This window comes from Gallinula chloropus (genome assembly GCF_964237585.1).
Source record: "Gallinula chloropus genome assembly, chromosome: 13".
Classification (NCBI taxonomy): domain Eukaryota; kingdom Metazoa; phylum Chordata; class Aves; order Gruiformes; family Rallidae; genus Gallinula; species Gallinula chloropus.
The window spans coordinates 6,374,354-6,402,109 of NC_140098.1; the positions used below are offsets into that span (position 1 = coordinate 6,374,354).

Sequence of the window (27,756 nt, forward strand, 5' to 3'; positions counted from 1 at the left end):
AATGCCAGGATATCTGTTTCTTCCCTAGGCTGAAGGAGAGCAGGAAGGTGCATCTTCCCCAGAGCTGAGCAGTGTGTTGGGTGCAGGTGGTAGCAAAGGGTCCCACCTCTTGCAGGGCCTGGAAGTGGGTGGAAGCCTGGGGTGGGGGGGGGTGACACTTTCCTTCCCACAGAGGCTGCAGTTCCCTTCCCAGTGTCGCTCCATGCTGGGCACCCCTGTACTAAGAGCTGATACCTGAGAGGTGCAGTCTCAAGTGATGAATTAGGTTACCTCCACTGGGAATTACAGCATCATTTTTTATATGTGTTAATTGGTATAAATAATTATCATCCAGCCCTTGACTCTGCATCTGCAGGCCTCACTTATCTTTGTGAGTTCCAGTGACTTAAACAGTCTTGTAATATTTTTTTGAAGAAAGCTTGCTACCAGGTTTGATATGGGTATTGGTTCTAGTCCCATTTATTCAATTCCCACTGGACTGCATGCCTGGATTTAGTTGTGTAGGTGCAGCTTAGCTGTGTGATTATCTGCCTGACTCCAGTTCTCTGGGTACCATGCTGTGTTTACCAAGCCCATTACCAACAAAAATGTTTTAAATTGCTAACATGCTGTACTACCTCTCGAGAGTGTATGTTGTTTAAAGGGAATCTGAGTCAGTGTTGAGTTACTTCTGTGTTTAATCTGAAATACTTAGTGCAGCAGTAGCAGACGTTTCCCTGTTAACTGTGCTTTACTGCAATTTTATGATCTACAGCACACCCTAGTGATACCTGGAAATCATGAAGTTAGGCACAGTCAGTTGCTCTTCCTTAGTGGTGAAGCAAAACTTAAGACTCCACTAAGAAAAGTCCAGGGAAAGTAAATGCCTCCGTGTCCAAGATGGGATCAGGCTGAATCTCTTCATTTATAAGACAAAAAGCAGCCTTAGAAATCGAGACTATAGGATGTTATTCTGTGAAAAGAACATCTGTATAATGAGTTCATCTGGTTTGCAATTTAATGTTGGGTGTCTTTTACAACAGACTATGTGGAAAAGCAGCCCAAGATTGTGTGAGGAGAGAGGAGAACATTTGTTGGGTTCCCTTTCAGACTGGAGAGAGCAACCAGATGTCAATAAAGCATTGAGGAGAAAACCCACAGGCAGTTTTCACAGGTCAGAAGCCCAAATGATCACTTACTGACTTATGGCCAGAACATTAAAATCATTTATACTAGATACTCAGTTCCTCCATTTGCAGATGGTTGGGTCACTTGGTTTTTCAGGTGATGGCACCTATATTTAGTCTTTGGTGGCTAACAGGCTCTGTATGATCCTGCAGAGAGATGTGGTCCTACCCAACTTCTTAGTCTACCTTGTACTCACCTTTGTCTGGATTTCTACATTTATCATGTGATTTCTTTATAATTGTCTGGATGAACAGGATGGCAAGGGTTCTGAATGGGATGCTCTTGACCCCCTGATGGGGTGAGAGGAGAAAGCAGGTTTGAGAAGGTCTCTAAGAATTGTTATTAGTCAGGAAGGAAGGCAGATATTTCAGAGGTGAAATCACATTGGTGACATGTCGATAACACTGAATGGGAATGAGAAGAATATGAGCATCAGGGTGTAGGCCTTGTAAGGTATGGTGGTTGAAGTTGATCCTCAGGTTTTCTCAAAGAGCAGCAGAGAATTCATCAGAGAAGTGTGAGTTAACAGTGTCCTCACCTCCCAGCGTGTGAAAGCCGTGCCGAGTGTCCGCTGCAGGTGCTGTCGAGTGCTGCAGTGGCTTGTGCACGCTCAGTGTGCCTGTAGAGGGGTTGTTTGCTGTGTGTGCTTAAGCTGCAGAGAACTAAGCTATCCCAGGAAAAGCAGGCTTGGCCGGCAGACATGCTGTGCTGAGGCTGCTGTTATTTCCACAAAGGGCTGTGAAACCCTGACAAGTGCAGGGCAGCCAACACCCTTGGCCAGCCTGCAGCTCCAGCTTGGCTCAGTGGGAAGATCTGATCCTATACTTCTGTGCACACACAGAGCTTTACGTGCTGTGTAAGGCAAAGCTAAAGATGGGGTCCTGATTTCTGCCTCTCACATGAGGAATTTGTAATGTTTTGGGGGGAAACAAGCTTCCTCTGTCCTCTGCATTTCACTCTTGTCAGGTAATCCAAACAATAATGGAAATGAGCATTTTGGTTTATGTAAATAAAAGCAAAAAGTTTGCAATAATTTATGGTATTTATTTAAATGACATGCAAATTACTTTGTGAAACTTGGGGGGAAAGCAGCACAACTGAAACCAGCACAATTGTTTCCAAGAACATTCATTTCAAATCCACATACAATATTTTATTCATGCTTAATTATTTCCCCAATGCTAGTCTAAGCATTACTAGTTTCCTTTGTCTTTTTGCTTTTGCATGCAGTGTGATTAGCAAAACTGCTTGTGCTCTACCAACTCCTGCACATATGGGGTTTAGCCTCATTGTTCGAGGGGTGGAGCAACAAGCAATATGAAGACTCATGCTGCCAAATTTGGCACACGTGAGCCCTCCAAAGTATACAGATATCACCCGTTTCATTTAAATCCCTGTCCATATTTTGCATTGCTACCATAATGGCAACTCCATTGTCTGGGTTTATTATTTGAAGCAGCTTTTCTCCCATTGTTTGTGCACTGTAATCCTTGAGGTTTCTGTAGTCATCGTGAGCAGCTTACTTGAGAGAAATCACTTAGCGCTCACAGATCACTCTCTCTGAACCTGCTGGCAAAGGAACAGGCCATGACTAAAGCACGAGGCCTGTGATCTTTCTGAAGAAAATCTCTTCAGTAGAGTTTATAATTTGCTGTTTTCATGGGGCTCTGTTCTCAGGGTTTGGACTCACTGTTATCTTCCGTCCCCCATGGATTTTTCTGTGAGGCATGATGGGAACGTAGGCTGAAAAAAAACAGTCGTCATGCTGGCTGGGGATGTGTACCCTAACAACATTTTACACACGTTTCAAACACTGGCCAAGGGAGACATCTACTGTTTGACAGAAATTAGGGACAGTTGTGCATTCTAATGGCAGGAAAACCTCTGCTTTTCATTCCTCCCTGCTATGGAGACTGGCGTGTCCTGCTGTGAGTCTTTTCAACAGACTTTTGAGAACTTAATGCTTGTCTACTTAAGGCAGAATGACAGATCCCCTGGAACTCACCATCCAGAAGGGGCTGCCCAGTTCTTTCCTTCTCTAGTATTAAGTCACCTGCTCTGTCAGTGCCCTCTTACTCCAGTGGCATTTGTCTCATGATTGTGTATATACATGCTGCTGTAGGTAAAGCCATTTGGTATTAGCTGTTCTATATGGATTATGTCCATTACCAGTTTCGAATGCACATCTTTTTACTCAGTCATTTATGACATTCTTAAGGCAGTGGTTTCCAGATTGAGGTCTGTGGAAAGCCAGCAAAGGGCCTCTTTACATCACCCTGTTGTAGCCACATAGGCACTATGTGATCCCAAATGGTGACACCCTTGTGACTGCAAGCAGAGTACAGAGGTAGCCCAGGAAGCAGTATTAAAATATAACACACTGAACTCTAAGTCTGAAATTTCCATTGTAACATAGCTGAGTATTTGCAATGACTTCTGGAAGCTTTGACTCTGGTACATCATTGTACAGTGCGATTCAAATTGACCTTTCCATCATCTAGCCTCCATCCTACCACGTGAGAAAAGAAAAACAGTGGTATCTGTACAAGCTGACTTCTCTTCCACTCTAGTACCTGGCCAACTGAGCTCCTTTTGCCTGCCATGCTATTGGAACTCAGACCCAAGACAGCTGGAGAGAATTCCTCTGTGTTCCCAGAAGACAGGAAATGAAGTCTAACAGCTTTGTAAAATTTGGCCTCTCATTCCACACCTGTGAAATTGGGCTAGGATTGGAAGTGAAGTCAGCCCAGGACCCTTGACTGATGGGACTTAAGTCAGCTTCTTTGTGCTTCCCCTCTGTGTCTCCAAAGTGCTGTCTGTGTGTTTGGGGCCAGAAGCATATTGAAGTAGCTGAACATTTACTATTCTCAGACTCCACAAGCACCAGGATCCGATACAGATTTCTCAGGCCACTGAACAGTCTCAAGCATGGGAATCTATCACTGATGTTATTCTAGACACCTTCAAATATTGTCCTTCCATCCCTGGTGCTACAATGCTTTGTTCTGTACCTGAATCTATAATATGCATTTTAAATCTGGTCTTGAACTTTGCCTCCTTTATGCATGCCCTTTAATTACAGGCCAGGAGAAAGCTGGGGTGCACTTTTCTTAGATACATTCTGCAGGAGGGGAATGAGTGGAGGAAGCAGCTGTAGGCAATTCTCTTTTTTAGCTCTGCTCTGGAAACCTTGCAGGTATTTTGTGTAGCTATTTTTTAACCAGGCTTTTATTTCATGTCAGTGTTCACACATGCTGTAAGGTATAAACTTGTAGGCTCATTGCAGGGCACTGACTCATACGGTCAGATTTGCTGTGGCTTTTTCTGAAAAGGTCACAAAATGGCTACACTGCATCAGTAAAAACAGTTACTGAATTAGGCTGCTGAGGAAGTAGAAAACCAGTATAAATGACTACCCTAAGAGTCTAAAAGAGCAGGAGAGGTATGCCATTTGCAGTTAAGCCTGTGCCTTAAATATCTTAAAGAGCACTCATGGATAGTGCTAGCCAGCAATGTGAGTCTTATTCCAAAGCACCAGCCTATATTTTTGGATCACCTTTCAAGACTCAGATGATATAAGACAATTAATAGTGTTTTGTGACCTTCTACACCAGTAGTCCATCTTTTTGGCACTGAAACTGATTTTGTCCAACTTGTCATTTTATCACCTGAGAGCGTGCGGGGAGACCAAAGGAGCACCTTTTACAGCAGCAGTGGAATGATTTAATTCAGTTGCATTGTTCTTCACATTCAAACCATTTCTTACAAGCTGATGAGGCAAACCACTTCTTAGCTTAGTGTCACATAAGGTACATTGAAAGGCTGTAAGGAGACAGATGTTCTATATCTTCACTTCATATGCAAAACCCTGTTATATCCTTTATTTGCATCCAATTAGAAGTCAGACCCTGATGAATATCTAATGTAGGAAACAGGGAAAAGATTTGCCATCAAGCATATGCTTTGCTTGTAGCAGATCTCTGTAACCTGCTATTGGGTCTTCCTGGAGCAATTCGGTCATTTTGACTATATTACTTACACCTGCATGCACAGAGGTGAAGAGTGTTAGCAGATGGAAATTGGAGTTATGTTCCCAGTTTCAGGAATGCTGCCTTTTCTCATTGTACAGGGTTCTGGAGGAACTGCGGTTCCTTTTGAACAGCCAGGCAGCAGTTGTAGAATTTCCCTTACTAAGTGGTTCTGTTAAAGATTTAAATGCAACAGTGTTACTTTTATATTCCCTTTCTCTTTTGGTACAGGTTGTGCCTTATTTGATCTTGTGAAGCTCACCATTTTCTTGATAATCACAGTATAATATCAGCAACTCAGAAGTTCTAAAACTGTAATTATTGTTGTCAAGAAGGGAAGGTTCAAATCATAAACACAGTATGAAGTAGGAGTGTTCTCTTTAAGAACAGATGCTGTTGTTCCCATGGCCCTTCAGAGAGCATGCATACCAGGTTTTATAGTATCTGGGGAGAGATGTAGGTTGTGTAGAGCCCTAGATGTTAGACAGGGATAAGCAAAGCAGCTTTTCTTTGCTGCGGCATAGGGTTTTCCAGACTTCGGGGGGAACTGATAAGTCTCTTACCCTCCTGAACTTGGATGTGGTTAGAAACCTGCTTTGTTCCATCTCCCATCCCCTTTCTTCTCTGTGGACCACTCCCATCACATGTTCTGGGGAATGCATGGCACTTCTTCCTCTTTTCCTCATGCTTTGATGTGACACAGTGTATTAGACCATCCTCACACACTTCCAAGTTAACACACTGACACAGAAAGGAAATCTCATGTGTATGGTTAGGTGCTTTGCAGACTTAGGCAAATGGAGCTGCATTATTTGCACACACCTCAAGTTTTGAATGTTTTTTCTCTTTCCTGCTATGGTGAGAGTAAGAAACTTAAAGATTGTAAGAAAAGTGCAACTAGGTGAAATGATGAAACTAAGTCTGTCGCAGTTGCCTGTGGTTTTCTTTCTTTCATGAATATCTGGCACAGAAGAAAACTTAGAAACAGCTTTTATTTCTGTCCAAACAAGATTAAGTGCCTGTCTTAAAAAAAACCTGTGGTGGTTTCCTGTGGAGGTGGTAGATCTGTCAGACAGTTGCATTATGTCTTTCTGGACAGTTTCTCCAGGCTGAGCCTGCTCCTGATAGGTGTTTTCTGAGTGAATTGTTCTCCTGATAGCGAGAGCCCATCTCCAGATGAAACCATTCCTGCCACCCCTTGGCTGGGCTCCTGGGATGTCAAAAGCTGTGAAAATAGGCAGTGACCCCAGCACGCTGGGGCCGTGCAGAGCTGCCTTGGGTTTGGGCTGTGCCAGAATGCCATCGCTGTAGTTGGTCTCGCATGCTTGCTTTCGATGGATGACTTGAGGATTTGGGGGATGAGAGGGAATAGTTTTTCCCCTGATTTTTAGCAGCGTAGAGCTTCCAGTAACCCGAGCGGGGAAAGAAGTAAAACGCCCTGGTAAAGGTAACTAAACAGTGTGATGGGGAGGGCGGAGAGCCGCGGTGCAGGAGCAGCAGTAGCATCTGGGACTTAAGGCAGCCCCGCCTAGCGCGGCGGGGCAGGTGCCGGGGTCCGATCTGCGGGACCTGCCCGCCGCTCCCGGGCGGTACCGGTCCGTGACCGGCGCTGCCAGCGGCAGCTGGAGCCGCGGGCAGCCGCCAGGTGGCGCCCGCCGATGCAGCCCTCGCAGCCGGTGTTCAGCGGGAGCTGTGAGGTAGCGGTTCGCTTTGGGATAGACGGGTAACACCCCCCCCCCCCCCCCACACACACACACACACACCGCTGGCTGGCAGACTTCGTTGCTTTTAATTTCGCTCCTTGGAAAGCTGCTTACAGCTGGAACCTGGGACGTTGCTTTTTAAAGTGTCCATGGTTCTGCGGTCCTTCTAGGAATTCCATGTGCGCTTTTTACATCTGAACCGTGAACATCACGAGCTCCAGCAGGCCTGTAACGGCTTGAGTTGTTACACAGACAGCTGGTTTGTGTGAGCATGTCAAGCAGGGAGTGGTTATGAAGCCCCCAACGCAGCCACAGGAAAGGGACACAAGTTTCATTCCTCCTCCTGCTTTTTCATCCCAACGAGGACCTGGGGGGTGATGGTTTGCCTAAAAGCAGAAACGGAATAATAAATAACGCTCTGATAAGAACCCATTCCCGGGGAATGGCAGCGTTTTTAACGTTAGGCAGCACCTTTCCCAAGACAGCCCTGGCGCTAAGGAACGGTGGTGGGGTCCAGGGCCCACAGGTGACACGGTGCTTAACGCGGTCCCGCCGCGAAGCCTGTGTACGGCGCTAGATCAGCCCCTCGGTGCGCTGTACCGAGCCGATGGCTGAAAGAACCCGGGTGCAGGGCGCGCAGCACTGCTCGCGGGCGGTACTCTCAGGCTGAGGCCAGGGATGCCTTTACAGCCTTCCGCGGCGGGCAGCGTCTGCCTCGTCCCCCGTAGCATCCTAGCCGGACTCCCCGTGAGCTCGTAACGGCCTTCGCAAGGCCCGGAGGCACCCGATGCTCCCCGGGGTCGGTCGCGCTGCTCCGAAACGAGCACCGAGCCCCAGGAGAGCGCTTACACCGCGCCTGACCGCCGGCCTGGGCCAGGTTCGCCTTCGGTGCCGCCGCGGGGGCAGGCGGTAGGAGGAGGCGGCACGCCGATTGCCCAACGCCGCTCTGGGCTACGCGTTTTCCCCATGGAGCAAGCGCGGGAGCTGCTGTAGAGGCCGGCTGTAGTGGCAGGAGCCAGGCCCGCTGCCCGAGGCCTGCCGGAGCCGCGGCCGGCGCGGAGGTGAGGGCGGGTGCGGCGGTGGGAGGCTGGGCTGTGCGGTGGTCGCTCTGCCGGGCCGCGCTCCTCCCCCGGCGCCGCAGCCGTTTCCAGCCCTGCCCCTGTCAGGCGCACGCTGCCGGCGGAGGTAGGCGGCCGGGAGGCGGGAGAAGGAAGCGGGGGAGGGAAGGGCCGCGGCCGGGTTCGCGCCGGCTCTGCCTGAGGCGTGCGGAAGCCGCGGCGGCGTTTGTCCCCGGCTCGGCGCGGTTTGCGTTTGCGGCGGCCGGGAAGCTTCCAGAAGATGCCGGCTGCGGCAGCCGGGCGCTGCGGGAAGCGGGGCCGGGGGTCGCGGCCCACGGCCTGGCGGGTGCCGGGAGCGGGGCGTGGGACGGGAGGGGCGCGGCGGAGCCGGGGCCCTGAGCTGGGCCCTGGCCGGGCCGCCTGCTGCCCCCGCCCCGGCGTCCACCCCGGGATTCGCCGCTCGGGCCCGGTGAGATGAGCCTTAAAAATCTTCAGATCGGATTGAACTCTGCTGCGGCTCATGGGTGCTTTTTGCCCCGGGTTCGTCGCGGCTGGGTCCGGTTTCAGCAGCAACACGCCTGAAATGGGCGTTGTGGGGAAATAAATTCAGTCATAGCGATTTTAACAGATTTTAAAGCGTTCAGGCCGTGGCTCATGTGAATGAGCTGAGGTTGTGCTCTTGCAGTGAGCCAGGACAAGCGTCTCTAGTCTTGTCAGCCTTGGTTCAGATTTTGGAGGCAGGCTGCGGTGTGCCGCGCCAGGTATCCGTACGGGGAACAGGCCCTGCTCTCTGCGTGTTTCCCAGGTGTCAGCTTGCTCTTATTTCTTAACGGAAAGGGAGAATTTTGGCTGTCAGACCAGCTAGCTGATGCAAGTGACATGTAACTCTTTTGAATACAGCTTTCAAAATGGAGAAACTGGCTAGAAATTAATAATTTATTTTTTTTAAAAGCTCACCATTATTTTATAAAGTAAAAAGACATTGGGCAAGGTTTTCAGTAAGTCTTTCACAGATACATAGTAACCTTTTAGTCCAGGTGACTCAGGTGTCTTAAGTGCCTCCACGGTTTAGGACCCAAATTTCCTTTAATTCCAGTGGAAGGAGGTCATTCCCACAGAATAGTTATCTGCATTTTCAAGTGTCCAAGAGATTTGTGCAATCAGCCTCTTTTTAGTTTATTTATATGAGTAAATTTGTTGCTTCTTTTGTTAAATAAGTGAAATAAACTGATGAATTCACATGCGTTAAGTACACAAAAGAAGAAAGTCAGCAACACTCTTAAACTTGCCATTCTTACAAAATGATATTAAAAGGTTCTGTGCATTTCAGTTGGATTCAGATTGTCTCGCAAACAGATGAGTTTCTCAGCATCTCCCAATATGCTTGAAACTCAAACAAAAATGAGCATTTGATTTATCCAGTCAGCAACAAGGTTATACTATTGTTACAGTAAATATCTGTAGATGTAGTGAGTTCTCATGGTTGGGAGAGTACCACATGCAGAGATAACGAGTGGCAATCAGGATGGTTTTAATCTTTACACCAATAGGTAGGAATGAACCCTGCCTTAAGAAAATAAACAAGAATTGCAGATGCAGAGCAGGGTTAAATGGGTATATTTAAACAAAGTTTAACTGGTTGCTGATGCCAGTCAAGAATTAAATCCAGTGTTTCACATTCCCAGTGTCTCATCTGGTTGGGTTCCATAGAGGATAATCGTTGCTAGAATCGAATTGCGTATTTGTTACTGGTCAGTTACACAATCAAGGGTATAAATGTTTTTGGCTGTCTTCTGGTTCTGCCTCTGACACATAAAACTTAGAGGTCCTTTTAATCCAGAATAGGATTCTTGATCATTTGTAGCTCATTGGCATCTTCAAATACACTTCTCTTCCTATTCTGCCTGCCCAGTGGTTCTCACCATCAGGCTGATGTCAGCCCCAGCTTCATGCAGTTGACCTCCTGCTGACCTTACCAGTTTGACCTTACCAGTTAGAGGTTTGCAGCAGTGGAGCTGTATAAGCCTTCCGTTTGATTTCCTCAGCCTCACACTGGCTGGCTGACTATTTTGGGAGGTGTGTGTTTTGGTCTTGTTGCTGGGGCTTTTTGTGGCGTGAGTATAAGAATCCTTGTGTGTGTGTGTCTGTGTGTCTGTGTTGTAATATGTGGTTTATGTTTTAATGGTTCCTGCTACTGCTCTGTATGTACAGTTGGGGAAAAAATGTATGTACTGTGCATCAGCTACTGTATTCAGTAAAGTTCAGTACAGGACTTGAAATACAGTGAATGTGGTCAGAGATGGTCGGAGCGTTTAGAAGAGTTGAGAGGTGAGTGCTCCTTGTAGTGTCTGAGAACTGTGAGTGTACACTCAATTTTGGGATTAAGCAGGAACAGCTTCTTCAGTCAAGCCAAGAAACCCCCAATAAGGGTTACATTTGCAAGGGGCAGTTCCCTTTGGGGAAGTTGTAAGGGGAGTAATGCAGCAATTTATTCTGGCAAGAATCCTACACTTGCTTGAGTTCCTCCTGTATATTTCTGCTCAGCCTTGAGACTAACAGGTTACTGTGCATTTGTGCACCACCAGACAGCAGTGTGATTCCTGCTTGCAATGTCAGCTGGGTCTTTTTCTCTGTTAAGCCACTTGCACTTTGAACCAAGTCATGAAAGAGGTTTTGTTTATTCAGAGACATCACAGTTTACCTGAACACCTTTGCACTGGTTGAGATGCTTTGGTACCGTAAGGACACATCCTCGATTGCAGTGTTTGGACGGTGGAGGTGTCTTTCTGTGGACAGGCAGCTTCATTCCTTCAGTTCCTTTGCTACCAAAACACCGTTTCAGGTATGTTGCAATTAGATTGGTTCAGGAAATGGTGGAAGCCAGTCAGTTTGGGCGTGAGACGTGTTGCGTTTTCAACTCTCCAACTGGCATTGTCCCATCCATGTCACAGAGCCTTTGTACTGAAGAGCTTTGTGTCAGATGTTCATTGGGTTTACCCCAAAGAGAAGAAACAAATTCATTTTGGCACTCACATGACTGGGTCATGCTAAGGAAAAGAAGGAGAAGCACAAATCTGTTCCATTCTCTCTGAGCGGAGGAACTGAATCTGCTGCACTTAAAGCTTTTTGGTGCTGGTGTGAATGTAACTCTGAGTGGCGATCTGCTCACCTTTTCTGAGAAGGTAAAACCATGTATTCAGTCTTCTCATTTCCCAGCATTGCTAGGTGGCAGTGTGAGCTGTACCAGTTTTGTATTTTGGCTTTGTTTGGTTTTTTCCCCACTGCTCTGTGATGAACACAGCAGCCATTTATTTATTCCTTTGAGCTTGAATCACTCTGAATGAGATAACATATAATTCTGGAAGCCGAGTGTGTCACTCCGCAGTCACTAACCAGCACACACTGCTGTTCTGGTAGACTGCTGTGTCATAAGCCTGCAAAAACCCCAAAAGCAGTGGTGGTAAAACGAATAACTTTGTATTCCTTGGACTGGCATGAAAATGAATGCAGTGGGAAGAGAAGTGCACCTCTCTGATGAATTTCCTACTGTGCCTCTCTGCGACTATGGAGCATGTGTGGTCCCATCCCCAAACCCCGATTTCTGTTTAGTGTCAGCAGTGCTTGGGTCCTGTCCCCAGCAGAAAGTGAGCATGGTGGAAAAGGTTCGGTCCCAGAGGGCTCGTTCTCACGACCAGGCCTCTGTCCCACACTGGGGTCTTGTCCTGGCACGTGAGGGCTCTCAGGCACCGTCACGCCTCCTCCTCGTGTGAATGGAAGTCATCTCATGGCTACCCTGAGTCCTGGCGGCTGTACGCGTACACCCCTGTGTGTCTGATGCTGTGTCTCCAGAGCCCCCGTGTGCTGCCAGTCCTCGCTCACTCTGCCTCCTCCTGAAAACTGTTCCCTTCCTCGGGCTCTTCCTGCTTTCAGAAAGCAGTGTGGAAGTGTTTAAGCATGTGACAAAATGGGGAGAAGAATTGAAGTATGAAAACAAATGACTGATTTGTGGCAAGAATTGGGACAAGGAGAAAATACCTGGTAGATTTGTCAGTTATAATCTGCTAGCTACAGTAGAGCGAGGCTCTGCTTTGTCTTTTCCTGGACCTGTGAGCGATGCTGAACGCGTGTGGCAGCTGCTCAGGGCAAAGGTAATGGGCTCCAGAGTCAGGTAAAAACTTTCTGGAGTCTTTCATTGCTTGTATGGTCTTCTGATTTTGTCATAAGACCAGATATTTCTCTGGTGTACTCTATGGTTTCATTTGCAATATGAGTAATATTTAACTGTTTGCACATAGGCTTGGTTTTGTCAGAACTGAAAGTGAATGTATTTTTTCCTGGATTGTACCTCTGTCCTTCCAGTCTCTCTGAAAGTCACTGAGGTCTGTTTGGTGGCAGGATTTACTCCCTGTTGCAGCCATCAAAAGATATCTTCTTCTTTCCAGGGTCCTAACTTGCCAAGATGCCCATCAGTGTTGACGATGTGATGCAGCTTTTCTGCCACCTCTCTCAGGAGAAGGGGATGAAAGCTGCTGTGAAACATTCAGGTCGAGGAGCACTGCTAGCTGGTGCATCAGCATTTCTCGGGGGTCTGGTGGGAGGTCCACCTGGAATCGCTGTAGGTAAGCATGTTTTATCTCAGAAGCTTCCTTCTTCCCTTCTGTCTGTGTCTCTGAGCTGTGGTTTCAGTCGTGGGTATGGGTGTTGAAAAGCACCCTGTTGCAAGTTAGACTGTAACTGAAAGAGAACAATATGTCTGTCAGACCATACGGCTGGATTCTCAGCAGCAGCCACGATCTCATCAGCTGTAGAGGATCCTTTGCCTTCCCTTGCTGACCTGGAGCTGCTCCACTCACCAGAGCATTTCTTGTCCAGCTGGGGTGGGCACTGTGGGTGGGTGCTGGTGGCAGAAGCTCCACAGATCTGGTGGCAGTCAAACTCCACAGAGCAGGTGGGATGGGGCTCTGTGAGCACCTCCTGAGGGGTGGGCTTCTTGGCATTACTACCTTACAGCTGCAATGAGCCACTCTACAGAAATTATGTTTGTCTCTCACTGATAAGACCATTGCTTGGGCTTTTCCTGAGGCAAGGTTCTGTTTAGTAGTGGAGCTTATCCTAAAGAGACCTGTGCCCTTAGGACGGTTACTTTGTTTCTGATTGCTAGCTTGAAGGTATTAGCATTGATTGCGTGGAGTTCCAGTGTGATGGCTGTGGATGTAAGAGGCTTTGAAAATCCTTGGTGCTTTGACTATCATCTATAAACCTAGTTAAAGCAGACACATGCACAGCTCTGCATTGATTTCTAATGAAGGTGGGAACATTGTTGATGGAGGCTGAGGATAGAATTTCAGACTTGAACTGGTAAAGAGTAACATCTCTCTCTCTCTTTTTTAGGAGGAGCAGTTGGTGGATTGCTTGGTGCCTGGATGACTAGTGAACAGTTCAGGCCAGTCCCTCAGATTTTATTGGAATTGCCTCCTGCTGAGCAGCAGAAACTCTATGATGAAGCCATTGCTATTCTCAGGCGCTTAGACTGGACTGATGTTGCTCAGCTGACTGCTCTTGTGATGGGAAATGCTAGTATCCAGCAGACACTGACAGGAGTGCTGATAAATTACCTCTCCAAAGAACTAAGAGCAGAGATACAGTATGGAGAGTAAACCTTTCCAGAGTACGCTTTTTACAGTGTAATGAATTTTGCTCATAACAATTGTGATTCTTCAACATAGCAATTATTAGTTGTCAGCACTAATTATGAATACGGGAAGATCTAAGTGTAATTTTCAGGTTTGGGGTTGGGATTTGTTTGGGGGTTTTGGTTTGCTTTTTTGTAGGGTTAGTATTGGATTCCTGCATTATCCTGACACTGGCTTGCTATGTAATTTTTAAGTACTGTGCACTAGGACTGAATTCAGAACTGCTGAATGGAATTATGCTTCTGCTGTGCTAATGTATCACTGGGTAAAACTTACAGAGAAATTGTGTTTTGTTTAGTAGATTAAATCCTGATTCTGTAAGTGCTTTAATTTTCTACTGTGAATGACTTAGAGGTGCCTAAGTTGCTGGGGCACCTTGAAGAATTTTATCTGATGTCTGTTTCAGGCCTGAAAAAGAAAGTTATAAGGAAGTACATTAATCTCAATCCTAACTTTATTCTTTTTTGCCTTTTCATTGTAATTCTTGAATTAGTTATTTCTTTCTGTAAGAAGTGAAGCCAATGCCTAAATACAATTAAAAGGAACAGACAAACAAACTGTACAGTTAAGTGGTACCTGGTGACCTCGAATGGGAAGGCATGGCAAGAATACTCTTTTAGAAAAGTTTTAAAAGGGGAGCTGAATCTGGCACTTTTATACTATCCATAGGACTGGGATTGTCATGTCAGCATTGGTTTCTTGACCAAATCTGAACAGCTTGTCCTGTTTCCATTAAAATACTTGTAAGAAGCATCATAGTGGCCTGTGTTTTGCATTAAAGTAAATGAACTGTGTAAGAACAGGGTACTGCAATGGAGGTACAGGACAGCCAGCCGCTGGTGGCAGTGCTGCGGGATGACATGCCGACTGCAGTTAACAACAGCTCCAGACACGGTGGTGATGAATATCCCGGCTGCTTGTTCGCCATTTGCTTCAAGGCACTTGTAAGACAATGTTGACAAGTGTGGAGGTGTGCCTTCTCTTGTAGGTAAACACATGTGAAACTGCTTTGATAGTATTACTTTTCTCCTAAAATAAAGGCTTGTCTGTTTGTGTGATGGGGTTTCTCAAAGTTAAATTTTAAATAGTGAAGCATTGACCTCAGAAGTTGCTGCTGTACAGATTTGATTAACATCCTTCTGCCGGTATATTTTGCCATTAATGAATTCTGTGTGCTTTCCTGCCTGCAGGGCAGGGCAGGGACTGTTCTTCTCATCATTTGGAACCATGTTTTGAGTAAGGTGAAAGACAGCCTGAAGTGAATGGTAAGTGTGTGGTCCCTGCCCTGTCAGAGTTTCATAATGCAACGCCTGAGGTCGGTGGTGGTTCCGTTTTGTGGACAGGTTACACCCACAGCAGTTGACTTTTAAGACTTTATATTGTGTAAAGGCATCTCCAAAGACTATTTTTACGAATGCAGTTACTGTTGTTTGCAATTTTCTGATTCTTTCACAATGTAAATTTACTCTTTCCAATGTAAACACCCAGCTAACAGCAGCAGGTGATTGGCTGATACAGTGGGATGGAGCCTTTCCACTTAGAATCTTCTGTTCGAACCCAGATGTGACAGTTGCTGGCATCTAATTGTAGAGCAAGGCCTAGAAAAGATGTCGGTTCCAATTAATTTTTAATATTATCCAGTATTTAAACAGATGGTTAGCAGATTTCAAGAGTGGTTTCAGACATCAATGTTGTGACTCGCATTTTACAGGTATTGGTGAATTTAGGCCCAGGCAATGAACTGACTTTTGTTTCTTGGATCGGTGTAATGCCAGACATGGAGCTCAGATTACATGAGTCCCTCCCCATGCTCTCCTAGGTCACTCTGCTGCTCAGTATATTCTTTCAAATGCATTTTTTTACACCTGTAGAAAGGATAAACCGGTTAGAGGTATGATCTTTCAGCCTTCACTGTTCTATAAAGTGGACATGTGTCAAATGGATACCAACAGAAGTTAGGTCCAAGTAATTTGGAGTTCTGTGTGGACCAGACTAGCTTCCATGAGCTCCCAAGAAGCTTTATACTCTGTGCCAGAGTGGCATGCTCTTAGTCATTATAGTAAATGTGGCTTCTGTAGATTTTCAGATGACTGAAGTAGAAGCAGGAAGAAATGTATTGAATCCTGTTTGTTGTCTGTATCATCATGGAGGCGGTTTAATACTTGTGGAACGTCCTGGAAGGTGGCAGGTACCTGTTTCAAAGCAGTAGCAGTAGGTTTGCAGCAAGGTTTGCAGTTTGGTCTGAACACATTTCACTGCTGGGAACAGAAGAACAGAATCCAGTTCAAGTGAGTTTGGACATAGAAGAATGTGGAAGTGACTGTTTCTGATTGTGGAGACCTTGATAGGTAACGCTTGAGGGACAATGAGAGTGGCACCCCACAATGTTTTTGTTGTTTGTACTTTAGTAGCTCCTGTTGTTTCAGAAAGTGAATGAATGGACAAGGGGAAAATACCTGGTGTATTTGTCAGTTATAATCTGCTAGCTACAGTAGAGTGAGGCTCCACTTTGTCTTTTCCTGGAGCTGTGAGTTATGCTGAACATGTGGCAACTGCTCAGAGCAAAGGCAATGTGCTCTAGAGTCTCTGATGTCTTTCATTGCTTGTATGGTCTTCTGAATTTGTCCTAAAACTGGAAGATTCTCTGGCATCCTCTGACTTTCACCTTTGGCCTACTCTTCTAGTTTCAGTAGCTTTTCTCTGTCTACAAGTAGGTTGGATTTCCCAGAAATGAAACTGAAAGTGAGTATCTCTTTTTCTGTTATCAGCTGTACCTTTGTTCTTTCAGTCTCACTGAATCCTGAACTCTGTTCGTCTGCAAGATTTAGTCCCTGTTGCAACGATCAAAAGATAAGTGCGCATATCTCTTCCAGGCTCCTAACTCGCCAACATGCCGTTCAGTGTTGATGAGGTGATCCAACTCTTCTGCCAGTTGTCTCGAGAGAAGGGGATGAAAGCTGCTGTGAAACACTCTGGTCGAGGATTTTGGATGGCGGGTGGAGCAGCATTTATTGGGGGTGTGCTCGGAGGTCCACCTGGAATCGCTGTAGGTAAGTGTGTTTTATTCTAGGAGCAGTATGTGTGGTTAACTCCTTGAGTGGACAAACTACTAAGTCTGTGCAGGGGGTCCAGGTTGAAGGACAGGGGTGTGCAGTGCTGAGATTTCATCTAACTGGCCTTTAAGAAGACGCCATTATCTATACTGTCTTTTTAGAAATGAGGTGTTCATCAGGAAGGCATGTGTTAGTGTTTTCTTCTGGGATGGTAGGGACTTTGCTGACCTGGACTCCTTTGCTGCAAGCTGGGCCCCGTCCAGGGGCCTGAGGCAGTGGCGCCTTTGGAACCCTCTGAAGGAATATTTAACAAACCACTTGCTTTTGGGTGTAGAGCCTTGGTTCCCACCTGCTGAAGTATACCATTTGAGGTGATTTGGCCCTGGCTAGAGGCCAAATGCCCACCAAAGCTGCTCAATCCCCTCCCAACATAGTGCAGGTAAAGGCCGGGAATAGGGAGTGGGGTTCCAGTGGTTCCTCATAAGCTGCTTTCCTTCCCCAGATTGTAACACTTCTACTTCCCCCCCACCCCTCACCTCTTTGCACATTTGACTTTAATCATAAATTCTCTGCCTTCTTCCCCACCATCGCAGCACAGAGAAGGGCAGGGAATGGGGGATGGGGGTTTTCAGTCTGCTCCTCCTGAGTTGTCTTCTGTCTTAGCTGGGGGGGGACATTCCACACAATTCCCCTGAGGCACCGCGGGGTCCCACCCGGGCGAGAGTCCACGAACTTCTGCAGCATGAGTCCTCTCTATCGGGGAGTCATCTCCTCACCACAGGCCTCTCAGCAGGACTCCCCTCCATGGGTGCTGATGTTCGGGCCTACACTCCCCTGGCCTGGTCCCCCGCCAAGTCACAAATCCCCCGGCAAACCTGCAGAGGCGTGGATCAATCTCTTCAGAGGCTGTAGATGTAAAACGTAGATTGCAAAAGCTATCTCAGCAGCACAGCTACACAAAACTGCAACACCAGTGTCTGAGGTGTGGGAGCAGACTCGCTGAGAGCAAACTCACAGGCTCTGAGCTTGCTAGTGTGGGCTCGGCTCCAGCATGGCAGTGGGGAATGAAGAGTAGAGGGGTGAGACAATGGTGAAAAGGAGCACAGGAGGCAGAGGGGGGCTCGGTACCTGGTGGCACAGAAGAAAGGATATTGGGGTGTAAAGCCAGGGTCAGTATTTTTAATCAGCTGTTGAAAGGGGCAGGATCATCTTGCTAATGATTTTATTTTAAAAAGTATTCTTATTTCTATAATATAATGGTATCCACTTCTTGATGAACTTGTTGGGGTTTTTTTCCTCTGGAATTTGCTATTCCCTGTCACTTTGCTTTTGTTTCCTTGTGTGAAAAATTACAGGATGTCCAGGGCCTGATAGTAGAGGGTGGTATCTCCTCTGTATCTCTTGAACTTGTGTAGTTTGAAAGCTGTCACTGAACTCATGTGGGTCCTGGTTCTTGAATGCTCCCTACTCCTGTGAGCAATTCCAGCAATTTCATGGACTACTTGGTATGAGAGTGAATCTGCAGTATTCCTGTGTGAGGGTTAGCGATGTTGAGTCACAAAAAATAAACAAATAGCTGATGTTCTCATAACAGTTCCTTGAAGAAGAATTCAGCCACCGTAGGCTTGCAAGTATTTCTGTGGTATCAAGGGAAAAATTGTCAACTGGGTAAAATGTGTAAATTAAGAAATTTTTATCTAATGAAAAACAGCATCCCTGTGAGTGCACAAGAGACTGTTCAGGAGCAGTCGCTGGGGTGGGAACTTTGGAGGCAGAGTGGGTTCTGATGCCCATCCATAGTGAAAGCTCTGCCTCCCTCCCGTGTGTGTCTCTGGGCTGCGGTGTCAGTAGTGGGAATGACTGTTGAAAAGCACCCTGTTACAAGTTAGACTGTTACTGAAAGAGAACAACGTGTCTGTCAGAGCATAAGGCTGTATTCTCAGCAGCAGCCACGATTTCATCAGCTGTAGAGGATCCCTTTGCCTTCCCTTGCTGGAGCTGCTCCACTCACTAGAGCATTTCTTGTCCAGCTGGGGTGGGCGCTGTGGGTGGGTGCTGGTGGCAGGAGAAAGCTTGGCTCTGTTGAACCCCACAGAGCAGGTGGGATGGGGCTCTGTGAGCGCCTCCTGAGGGGGTGGCTTCATGGCAGTAAGTAACATCTCTCTCTCTTTTCTAGGAGGAGCAGTTGGTGGATTGCTTGGTGCCTGGATGAGTAGTGGACAGTTCAGGCCAGTCCCTGATATTTTATTGGAATTGTCTCCTGCTCAGCAGAGGAAACTCTATGATGAAGCCATTGATATTGTCAGCTGCTTAGCGTGGAGTGATGTTGCGCCGCTGACTGCTCTTGTGTTGGGAAGCACTAGTATCCAGCAGGCACTGATAAGAGTGCTGATAAATTACCTCTCCAAAAATCTAAATGTAAAGGTACAGTGTAGAAAATAACCTTTTCCAGAGCACACTTTTACAGTGTATTGAATTTTGCTCTAACAATTGTGATTCTTCAACATAGCAATTATTAGATGTCAGCACTAATTATGAATACAGGAAGATCTAAGTGTAATTTTCAGGTTTGGGGTTGGGATTTGTTTGGGGGTTTTGGTTTGCTTTTTTGTAAGGGTAGTATTAGATTCCTGCATTATCCTAACACTGGCTTGCTATGTAATTTTTAAGTACTGTACACTAGGACTGAATTCAGAACTGCTGAATGGAATTATGCTTCTGCTGTGCTAATGTATCACTGGGTAAAACTTACAGAGAAATTGTGTTTTGTTTAGTAGATTAATTCCTGATTCTGTAAGTACTTTGATAATGTTACTTGTGCCCTAAAATAAAGGTTTATCTCTGTGTGTGATGGGGTTTCTCAAAGTTGAGTTTTAAATAGTGAAGCATTGACCTCCGAAGTTGCTGCTGTACAGATTTGATTAATTTACTTCTGCCAGTACAATTTGCCATTACTAAATTCTGTGTGCTTTCCAGCCTGCAGGGCAGGGCAGGGACTGTTCTTCTCATCATTGGGAACCATGTTTTGAGTGAGGTGAAAGACAGCCCAAAGTGAATGGTAAGTGCGCAGTCCCTGCCCTGTCAGAGTTTCATAATGCAAAGCCTGGTGGTGGTGGTTCCGTTTCATGGACAGGTTACACCCACAGCAGTTGACTTTTTAGACTTTACATTGTATGAAGGCATCTCCAAAGACTATTTTCATGAATGCAGTTACTGTTGTTTGCAATTTTCTGGGTACTTTACATTGTGAATGTAGATTACTTGAGTCCCTCCCTGTGCTCTCCTAGGTCACTCTGTTGCTTAGCACAGCCAGAAGAAACTTTGAATCCTGCTTGTTGTCCGTATCATCATTGAAGTGGTTTGATACTTGTGGAACGTCCTGGAAGGTGGCAGGTACCTGTTTCAAAGCAGTAGCAGTAGGTTTGCAGCAAGGTTTGCAGTTTGGTCTGAACGCGTTTCACTGCTGGGAACAGAAGAACAGAATCCAGCTCAAGTGAGATTATAGATAGAAAAATGTGGAGGTCACTGTTTCTGATTGTGGAGACCTTGATAGGTAACGCTTGAGGGACAATGAGAGTGGCACCCCACAATGGTTTTGTTGTTTGTACTTTAGTAGCTTCTGTGTTTGGGGAGACCTCAAAGAGAAGAGAAATATGGCTGCTGAATTGCAGTAGGACAGAAAAGAAAGGTCTGTTATATTCCAAAGATTGATTTCTCAGCAAGTTTGTTTGCCAAAAATCATGGGGGTCTGGGCATGGGGGGCGGGAGGGGGTTTACGTGTATTTTTATTGTATTTTTATTTTATTTGTTCCTGAAGTGCTGAATATTCCCAAAAGCAAGTGAGGTCAGTAGGAGCTGTGGAGTCTCAGAGGGTCCCAAAGCCAGGCCCCATCTTTCTGGTTGTCATTGACATTTCTATCCCTCCACTAGTGAAAATCCAGTGTTTCACATTCCCAGTGTCTCATCTGGTTGGGTTCCATAGAGGATAATTGTTGCTAGAATCGAATTGCGTATTTGTTACTGGTCAGTTACACAATCAAAGGTTATAAATGTTTTTGGCTGTCTTCTGGTTCTGCCTCTGACACATAAAACTCAGAGGTCCTTTTAATCCAGAATAGGATTCTTGATCATTTGTAGTTCACTGGCATCTTCAAATACACTTCTCTTCCTATTCTGCCTGCCCAGTGGTTCTCACCATCAGGCTGATGTCAGCCCCAGCTTCATGCAGTTGACCTCCTGCTGACCTTACCAGTTTGACCTTACCAGTTAGAGGTTTGCAGCAGTGGAGCTGTATAAGCCTTCCGTTTGATTTCCTCAGCCTCACACTGGCTGGCTGACTATTTTGGGAGGTGTGTGTTTTGGTCTTGTTGCTGGGGCTTTTTGTGGCGTGAGTATAAGAATCCTTGTGTGTGTGTGTGTGTGTCTGTGTGGTTTATGTTTTAATGGTTCCTGCTACTGCTCTGTATGTACAGTTGGGGAAAAAATGTATGTACTGTGCATCAGCTACTGTATTCAGTAAAGTTCAGTACAGGACTTGAAATACAGTGAATGTGGTCAGAGATGGTCAGAGCATTTAGAAGAGTTGAGAGAAGGTGAGTGCTCCTTGTAGTGTCTGAGAACTGTGAGTGTGTGTCGTGGTTTTACCCTGCTGAGAGCCAAGATCCATGCAGCTGCCTGCTCCCTAAAGGAAAAGAGCAGGAGAATGGGGAAGGGGGGGGTGAGAGGCAAGGGAAGGGAAAAGGAAGGGGCAAATAACCCCAAAACAAAGAAACTAAAAGGCCCGTGGGTTGGGATAAGGATAGTTTACTAGAATAGCAGAAAGATAAAATATAACAATGCTAACAGGACTTTAAAGCAAAAAATATATGAAACTGTTGATACACAATGTAGTTTCTCACCGAAACCACAGCTCAGGCCGTGCCACCCAGAGCCGTCCCAGAACCCAACTGTCCCCTGAAAACTGCGCGTCCCGGAGCCACCCTGCTCTTCCTCCTATCAGCCCCCCGTTGTACTGAGCAGGACGTAATTGGCATGGAATAGTCTCTTTGGCTAGTTTGGGTCACCTGTACTGGCTTCGCCCCTCCTTTCTCACTAATAGAGAAATACGAAGAGCTGAGAAAGTCCTTGACTGTCTGACAGCAACTAAAAACATCAGGGTGTTATCAGCCCTGCTTTCATTTTAACCCCCCAACACAGCATTCCATCCGCTGCTGCAAAAGAAGTTAACTCCATCCTGACCAAAACCATGACAGTGTGCACTCAGTTTTGGGATTAAGCAGGAACAGCTTCTTCAGTCAAGCCAAGAAACCCCCAATAAGGGTTACATTTGCAAGGGGCAGTTCCCTTTGGGGAAGTTGTAAGGGGAGTAATGCAGCAATTTATTCTGGCAAGAATCCTGCACTTGCTTGAGTTCCTCCTGTATGTTTCTGCTCAGCCTTGAGACTAACAGGTTACTGTGCATTTGTGCACCACCAGACAGCAGTGTGATTCCTGCTTGCATTGTCAGCTGGGTCTTTTTCTCTGTTAAGCCACTTGCACTTTGAACCAAGTCATGAAAGAGGTTTTGTTTATTCAGAGACATCACAGTTTACCTGAACACCTTTGCATTTGTTGAGATGCTTTGGTACCGTAAGGACACGTCCTCGTTTGCAGTGTTTGGATGGTGCAGGTGTCTTTCTGTGGACAGGCAGCTTCATTCCTTCAGTTCCTTTGCTACCAAAAGACTGTTTCAGGTATGTTGCAATTAGATTGGTTCAGGAAATGGTGGAAGCCAGTCAGTTTGGGCGTGAGACGTGTTGCGTTTTCAACTCTCCGAATTGCATTGTCCCATCCATGTCACAGAGCCTTTGTACTGAAGAGCTTTGTGTCAGATGTTCATTGGGTTTACCCCAAAGAGAAGAAACAAATTCATTTTGGCACTCACGTGACTGGGTTATTTGGAGGTCATGCTAAGGAAAAGAAGGAGAAGCACAAATCTGTTCCCATCTCTGAGCGGAGGAACTGAATCTACTGCACTTAAAGCTTCTTGGTGCTGGTGTGAATGTAACTCTGAGTAGCGATCTGTTCACCTTTTCTGAGAAGGTAAAACCACAGTAGCCGATTATTTATTCCTTTGAGCTTGAATCACTCTGAATGAGATAACATATAATTCTGGAAGCCGAGTGTGTCACTCCGCAGTCACTAACCAGCACACACTGCTGTTCTGGTAGACTGCTGTGTCATAAGCCTGCAAAAACCCCAAAAGCAGTGGTGGTAAAACGAATAACTTTGTATTCCTTGGACTGGCATGAAAATGAATGCAGTGGGAAGAGAAGTGCACCTCTCTGATGAATTTCCTACTGTGCCTCTCTGCGACTATGGAGCATGTGTGGTCCCATCCCCAAACCCCGATTTCTGTTTAGTGTCAGCAGTGCTTGGGTCCTGTCCCCAGCAGAAAGTGAGCATGGTGGAAAAGGTTCGGTCCCAGAGGGCTCGTTCTCACGACCAGGCCTCTGTCCCTCACTGGGGTCTTGTCCTGGCACATGAGGGCTCTCAGGCACCGTCACGCCTCCTCCTCGTGTGAATGGAAGTCATCTCATGGCTACCCTGAGTCCTGGCGGCTGTACGCGTACACCCCTGTGTGTCTGATGCTGTGTCTCCAGAGCCCCCGTGTGCTGCCAGTCCTCGCTCACTCTGCCTCCTCCTGAAAACTGTTCCCTTCCTCGGGCTCTTCCTGCTTTCAGAAAGCAGTGTGGAAGTGTTTAAGCATGTGACAAAATGGGGAGAAGAATTGAAGTATGAAAACAAATGACTGATTTGTGGCAAGAATTGGGACAAGGAGAAAATACCTGGTAGATTTGTCAGTTATAATCTGCTAGCTACAGTAGAGCGAGGCTCTGCTTTGTCTTTTCCTGGACCTGTGAGCGATGCTGAACGCGTGTGGCAGCTGCTCAGGGCAAAGGTAATGGGCTCCAGAGTCAGGTAAAAACTTTCTGGAGTCTTTCATTGCTTGTATGGTCTTCTGACCAGATATTTCTCTGGTGTACTCTACGGTTTCATTTGCAATATGAGTAATATTTAACTGTTTGCACATAGGCTTGGTTTTGGCAGAACTGAAAGTGAATGTATTTTTTCCTGGATTGTCTGTGCCTCCATCCTTCCAGTCTCTGAAAGTCACCGAGCTCTGTTTGGTGGCAAGATTTACTCCCTGTTGCAGCGATCAAAAGATAACTTCTTTCTAGTGTCCTAACTCACCAAGATGCCCATTAATGTTGAGGATGTGATACAGCTGTTCTGCCACCTCTCTCAGGAGAAGGGGATGAAAGCTGCTGTGAAACGCTCAGGTCGAGGAGCACTGCTAGCTGGTGTAACAGCGTTACTCGTGGGTCTGTTTGGAGTTACCTTTGGAATCGCTTTAGGTAAGTGTGTTGTATCTCGCAGGCTTCCCTCCTCCCTCCTGTCTGTGTCTCTGCGTGGCGGTTTCAGTCTTGGGAATGACTGTTGAAAAGCACCCTGTTGCAAGTTATACTGGCAGGACAAGGGGGAATGGTTTGAAGCTAAAGGAGGGAATGTTTAGATTAGATATTAGGGGGAAGTTCTTTACAGAGAGAGTGGTGAGGGGCTGGAACAGGCTGCCCAGAGAGGTGGAGGATGCCCCATCCCCGGAGGTGTTCAAGGCCAGGTTGGATGGGGCCCTGGGCAACCTTGTGCAGATCCAGACTTGGAGATTGGTGGCACTGCCCGTGGCAGGGGGTTGGAGCTCTGTGATTCCTTGGGTCTCTTTCAACACAGACCATTCTGTGATTCTATGATTCTGTGACATAGAGGAGCCTAAGTAGCTGGGGCACCTTGAAGAATTTTACCTGATCTCTTTTTCACGCCTGCAAAAGAAAGTTATAAGGAAGTACATTAATCTCAATCCTAACTTTATTCTTTTTTGCCTTTTCATTGTAATTCTTGAATTAGTTATTTCTTTCTGTAAGAAGTGAAGCCAATGCCTAACTAAATACAATTAAAAGGAACAGACAAACAAACTGTAGTTAAGTGGTACCTGGTGACCTCGAATGGGAAGGCATGGGAAGAATACTCTTTTAGAAAAGTTTTAAAAGGGGAGCTGAATCTGGCACTTTTATACTATCCATAGGACTGGGATTGTCATGTCAGCATTGGTTTCTTGACCAAATCTGAACAGCTTGTCCTGTTTCCATTAAAATACTTGTAAGAAGCATCATAGTGGCCTGTGTTTTGCATTAAAGTAAATGAACTGTGTAAGAACAGGGTACTGCAATGGAGGTACAGGACAGCCAGCCGCTGGTGGCAGTGCTGCGGGATGACATGCCGACTGCAGTTAACAACAGCTCCAGACACGGTGGTGATGAATATCCCGGCTGCTTGTTCGCCATTTGCTTCAAGGCACTTGTAAGGCAATGTTGACAAGTGTGGAGGTGTGCCTTCTCTTGTAGGTAAACACACGTGAAACTGCTTTGATAGTATTACTTTTCCCCTAAAGTGAAAGTTCTTTCAATACAACTAACAAAACTTATTATAATAATGCAAATTATAATAATGTTTGCATCAGGTTAGTAATCAACCCTGAAAATACCCATCCTATTCTACCAAAGATATTTTCCAACCAAGAGTCCTTCATTTGTTTCTCCATCTCATGCATAACTTCAGCAATCTTCTGCATCTTCTGGAGGTTTTCTTGAAGATGTAGCGACACATTGGGAATTGTAACACAGCATTCTTCTTGTTCATGGTTTGCTTTCACGAATCCACACACTCCTTGCTCCTTGAGTAGCATCATATCTAATACAAGTCAGTTTTGAAATGCAACTTTTGAGACAGCTTGTACTTGACCAAGTCAAAATTGTCATTAGTAAGGGCCACTAAGGCTTCCACTTATGCAGTTAAATTGGACAGCATCATTCTGGTTTTAAGATGAACTATTCCCAATCCAAAGAATCCTTCAGCCCATACCGATACTTTCTGAGACACAGTCCAGTCACCAGTTCCTCTACTTCGTTTGGTGCATCATCACAATTACCCATAGTCTGAGAGATCTGACAGGAAGATTTCTTAGTATATTCTAAATCTTTATAGCTTGTACTACTATTACATCTCATTGCTGGAGGGGATGGCTTTGTGTAATTTTGACACAAGCAGGCGGCACTGGCTAAATGCCATAACAAAGGAATTAACCATAAGTGACTGTTTACTACGTCCCCAACAGTGGTATAATTTATAATATTTGTGTCATTCCACAGAGGAATTTTTACATCAGGTTGTGTTGAGACCCTGTGTCGAGGCCACCAGTGGTAGCAATCCCTGCTGTCATCTCTCCTCTCCTCATGGGCTTGAGACCCATCGATATTGTGACTCCCATTTTACAGGCCCAGGCAATGAACTGACTTTGTCACTTGGATCGGTGTAATGCCAGGCATGGAGCTCAGATTACATGAGTCCCTCCCCATGCTCTCCTAGGTCACTCTGTTGCTCAGTATATTCTTTCAAATGCATTTTTTACACCTGTAGAAAGGATAAACCGGTTAGAGGTATGATCTTTCAGCCTTCACTGTTGTATAAAGTGGGCACGTGTCAAATGGATACCAACAGAAGTAAGGTCCAAGTAGTTTGGAGTTCTGTGTGGACCAGACTAGCTTCCATGAGCTCCCAAGAAGCTTTATACTCTGTGCCAGAGTGGCATGCTCTTAGTCATTATAGTAAATGTGGCTTCTGTAGATTTTCAGATGACTGAAGTAGAAGTAGGAAGAAATGTATTGAATTCTGTTACGTATGCATATTTCTAGTGGCTTTTGCATTAAGTGCCCCTAAATCAGATATTGGTGTTCTCATAACAGTTCCTTGAAGAAGAATTCAGCCACCGTAGGCTTGCAAGTATTTCTGTGGTATCAAGGGAAAAACTGTCAACTGGGTAAAACGTGCAAATTAAGAAATTTTTATCTAATGAAAAACAGCATCCCTGTGAGTGCACAAGTGACTGTTCAGGAACAGTCGCTGGGGTGGGAACTTTGGAGGCAGAGTGGGTTCTGATGCCCATGGCAGTAAATAACATCTCTCTCTCTTTTCTAGGACGAGCGTTTGGTGTATTGCTTGGTGCCTGCATGAGGAGTGGAAAGTTCAGACCAGTCCCTCAGCTTTTATTGGAATTGCCTCCTGCTGAGCAGCAGAAACTCTATGATGAAGCCATTGCTATTCTCAGGCGCTTAGACTGGACTGATGTTGCTCAGCTGACTGCTCTTGTGATGGGAAATGCTGGTATACAGCAGGCACTGACAGGAGTGCTGATAAATTACCTCTCCAAAGAACTAAGAGCAGAGATACAGTATGGAGAGTAAACCTTTTCCAGAGTACGCTTTTTACAGTGTAATGAATTTTGCTCGTAACAATTGTGATTCTTCAACATAGCAATTATTAGATGTCAGCACTAATTATGAATACGGGAAGATCTAAGTGTAATTTTCAGTTTTGGGGTTGGGATTTGTTTGGGGGTTTTGGTTTGCTTTTTTGTAAGGGTAGTATTTGATTCCTGCATTATCCTGACACTGGCTTGCTATGTAATTTTTAAGTACTGTACACTAGGACCGAATTCAGAACTGCTGAATGGAATTATGCTTCTGCTGTGCTAATGTATCACTGGGTAAAACTTACAGAGAAATTGTGTTTTGTTTAGTAGATTAATTCCTGATTCTGTAAGTACTTTGATAATGTTACTTGTGCCCTAAAATAAAGGTTTATCTCTGTGTGTGATGGGGTTTCTCAAAGTTAAGTTTTAAATAGTGAAGCATTGACCTTAGAAGTTGCTGCTGTACAGATTTGATTAATTTACTTCTGCCAGTACAATTTGCCATTACTAAATTCTGTGTGCTTTCCAGCCTGCAGGGCAGGGCAGGGACTGTTCTTCTCATCATTTGGAACCATGTTTTGAGTGAGGTGAAAGACAGCCCAAAGTGAATGGTAAGTGCACAGTCCCTGCCCTGTCAGAGTTTTGTAATGCCAAGCCTGAGGTCGGTGGTGGTTCCGTTTCATGGACAGGTTACACCCACAGCAGTTGA

The 27,756-nt window shown here is 45.8% G+C and overlaps 3 protein-coding genes across 4 annotated transcripts; all 3 read left to right on the forward strand.

Moving 5' to 3' along the window:
- The first annotated feature begins 7,903 nt into the window (after window positions 1-7,903).
- Window positions 7,904-14,707, forward strand: LOC311196725 (protein C19orf12-like). 2 transcript variants are annotated; one of them, XM_084270343.1, is made up of 3 exons: window positions 7,904-7,959; window positions 12,399-12,575; window positions 13,348-14,707. In XM_084270343.1, exons 2-3 carry the CDS (start codon window positions 12,416-12,418, stop codon window positions 13,611-13,613), a joined length of 426 nt encoding a protein of 141 aa, XP_084126469.1. In that variant the 5' UTR covers window positions 7,904-7,959; window positions 12,399-12,415; the 3' UTR covers window positions 13,614-14,707. The 2 variants fall into 2 exon arrangements, with proteins under 2 accessions (XP_084126469.1, XP_084126468.1); XM_084270342.1 differs by having other exon boundaries at window positions 7,955-8,083.
- A 1,832-nt stretch (window positions 14,708-16,539) lies between these two features.
- LOC311196479 (protein C19orf12 homolog) lies at window positions 16,540-19,256 on the forward strand (the record flags this gene model as incomplete). The annotated part of the gene is made up of 3 exons (XM_084270051.1): window positions 16,540-16,699; window positions 18,879-19,126; window positions 19,212-19,256. The coding sequence occupies 3 exons, from the start codon at window positions 16,540-16,542 to the stop codon at window positions 19,254-19,256; spliced, it is 453 nt and encodes a 150-aa protein (XP_084126177.1).
- Window positions 19,257-23,939: 4,683 nt separating this feature from the next.
- LOC311196511 (protein C19orf12-like) lies at window positions 23,940-27,446 on the forward strand (the record flags this gene model as incomplete). The annotated part of the gene is made up of 2 exons (XM_084270088.1): window positions 23,940-24,099; window positions 26,774-27,446. 2 exons carry the CDS (start codon window positions 23,940-23,942, stop codon window positions 27,037-27,039), a joined length of 426 nt encoding a protein of 141 aa, XP_084126214.1. The 3' UTR covers window positions 27,040-27,446.
- Window positions 27,447-27,756: the final 310 nt, after the last annotated feature.

What these genes read in the sequence shown, in the direction of transcription:
- LOC311196725 (XM_084270343.1), top strand. Translation starts at nt 12,416, where the DNA reads ATGCCCATCAGTGTTGACGATGTGATGCAGCTTTTCTGCCACCTCTCT. An exon ending in TCCACCTGGAATCGCTGTAG is followed by an intron (nt 12,576 to 13,347) that starts GTAAGCATGTTT and finishes TCTCTTTTTTAG; the next exon opens with GAGGAGCAGTTGGTGGATTG.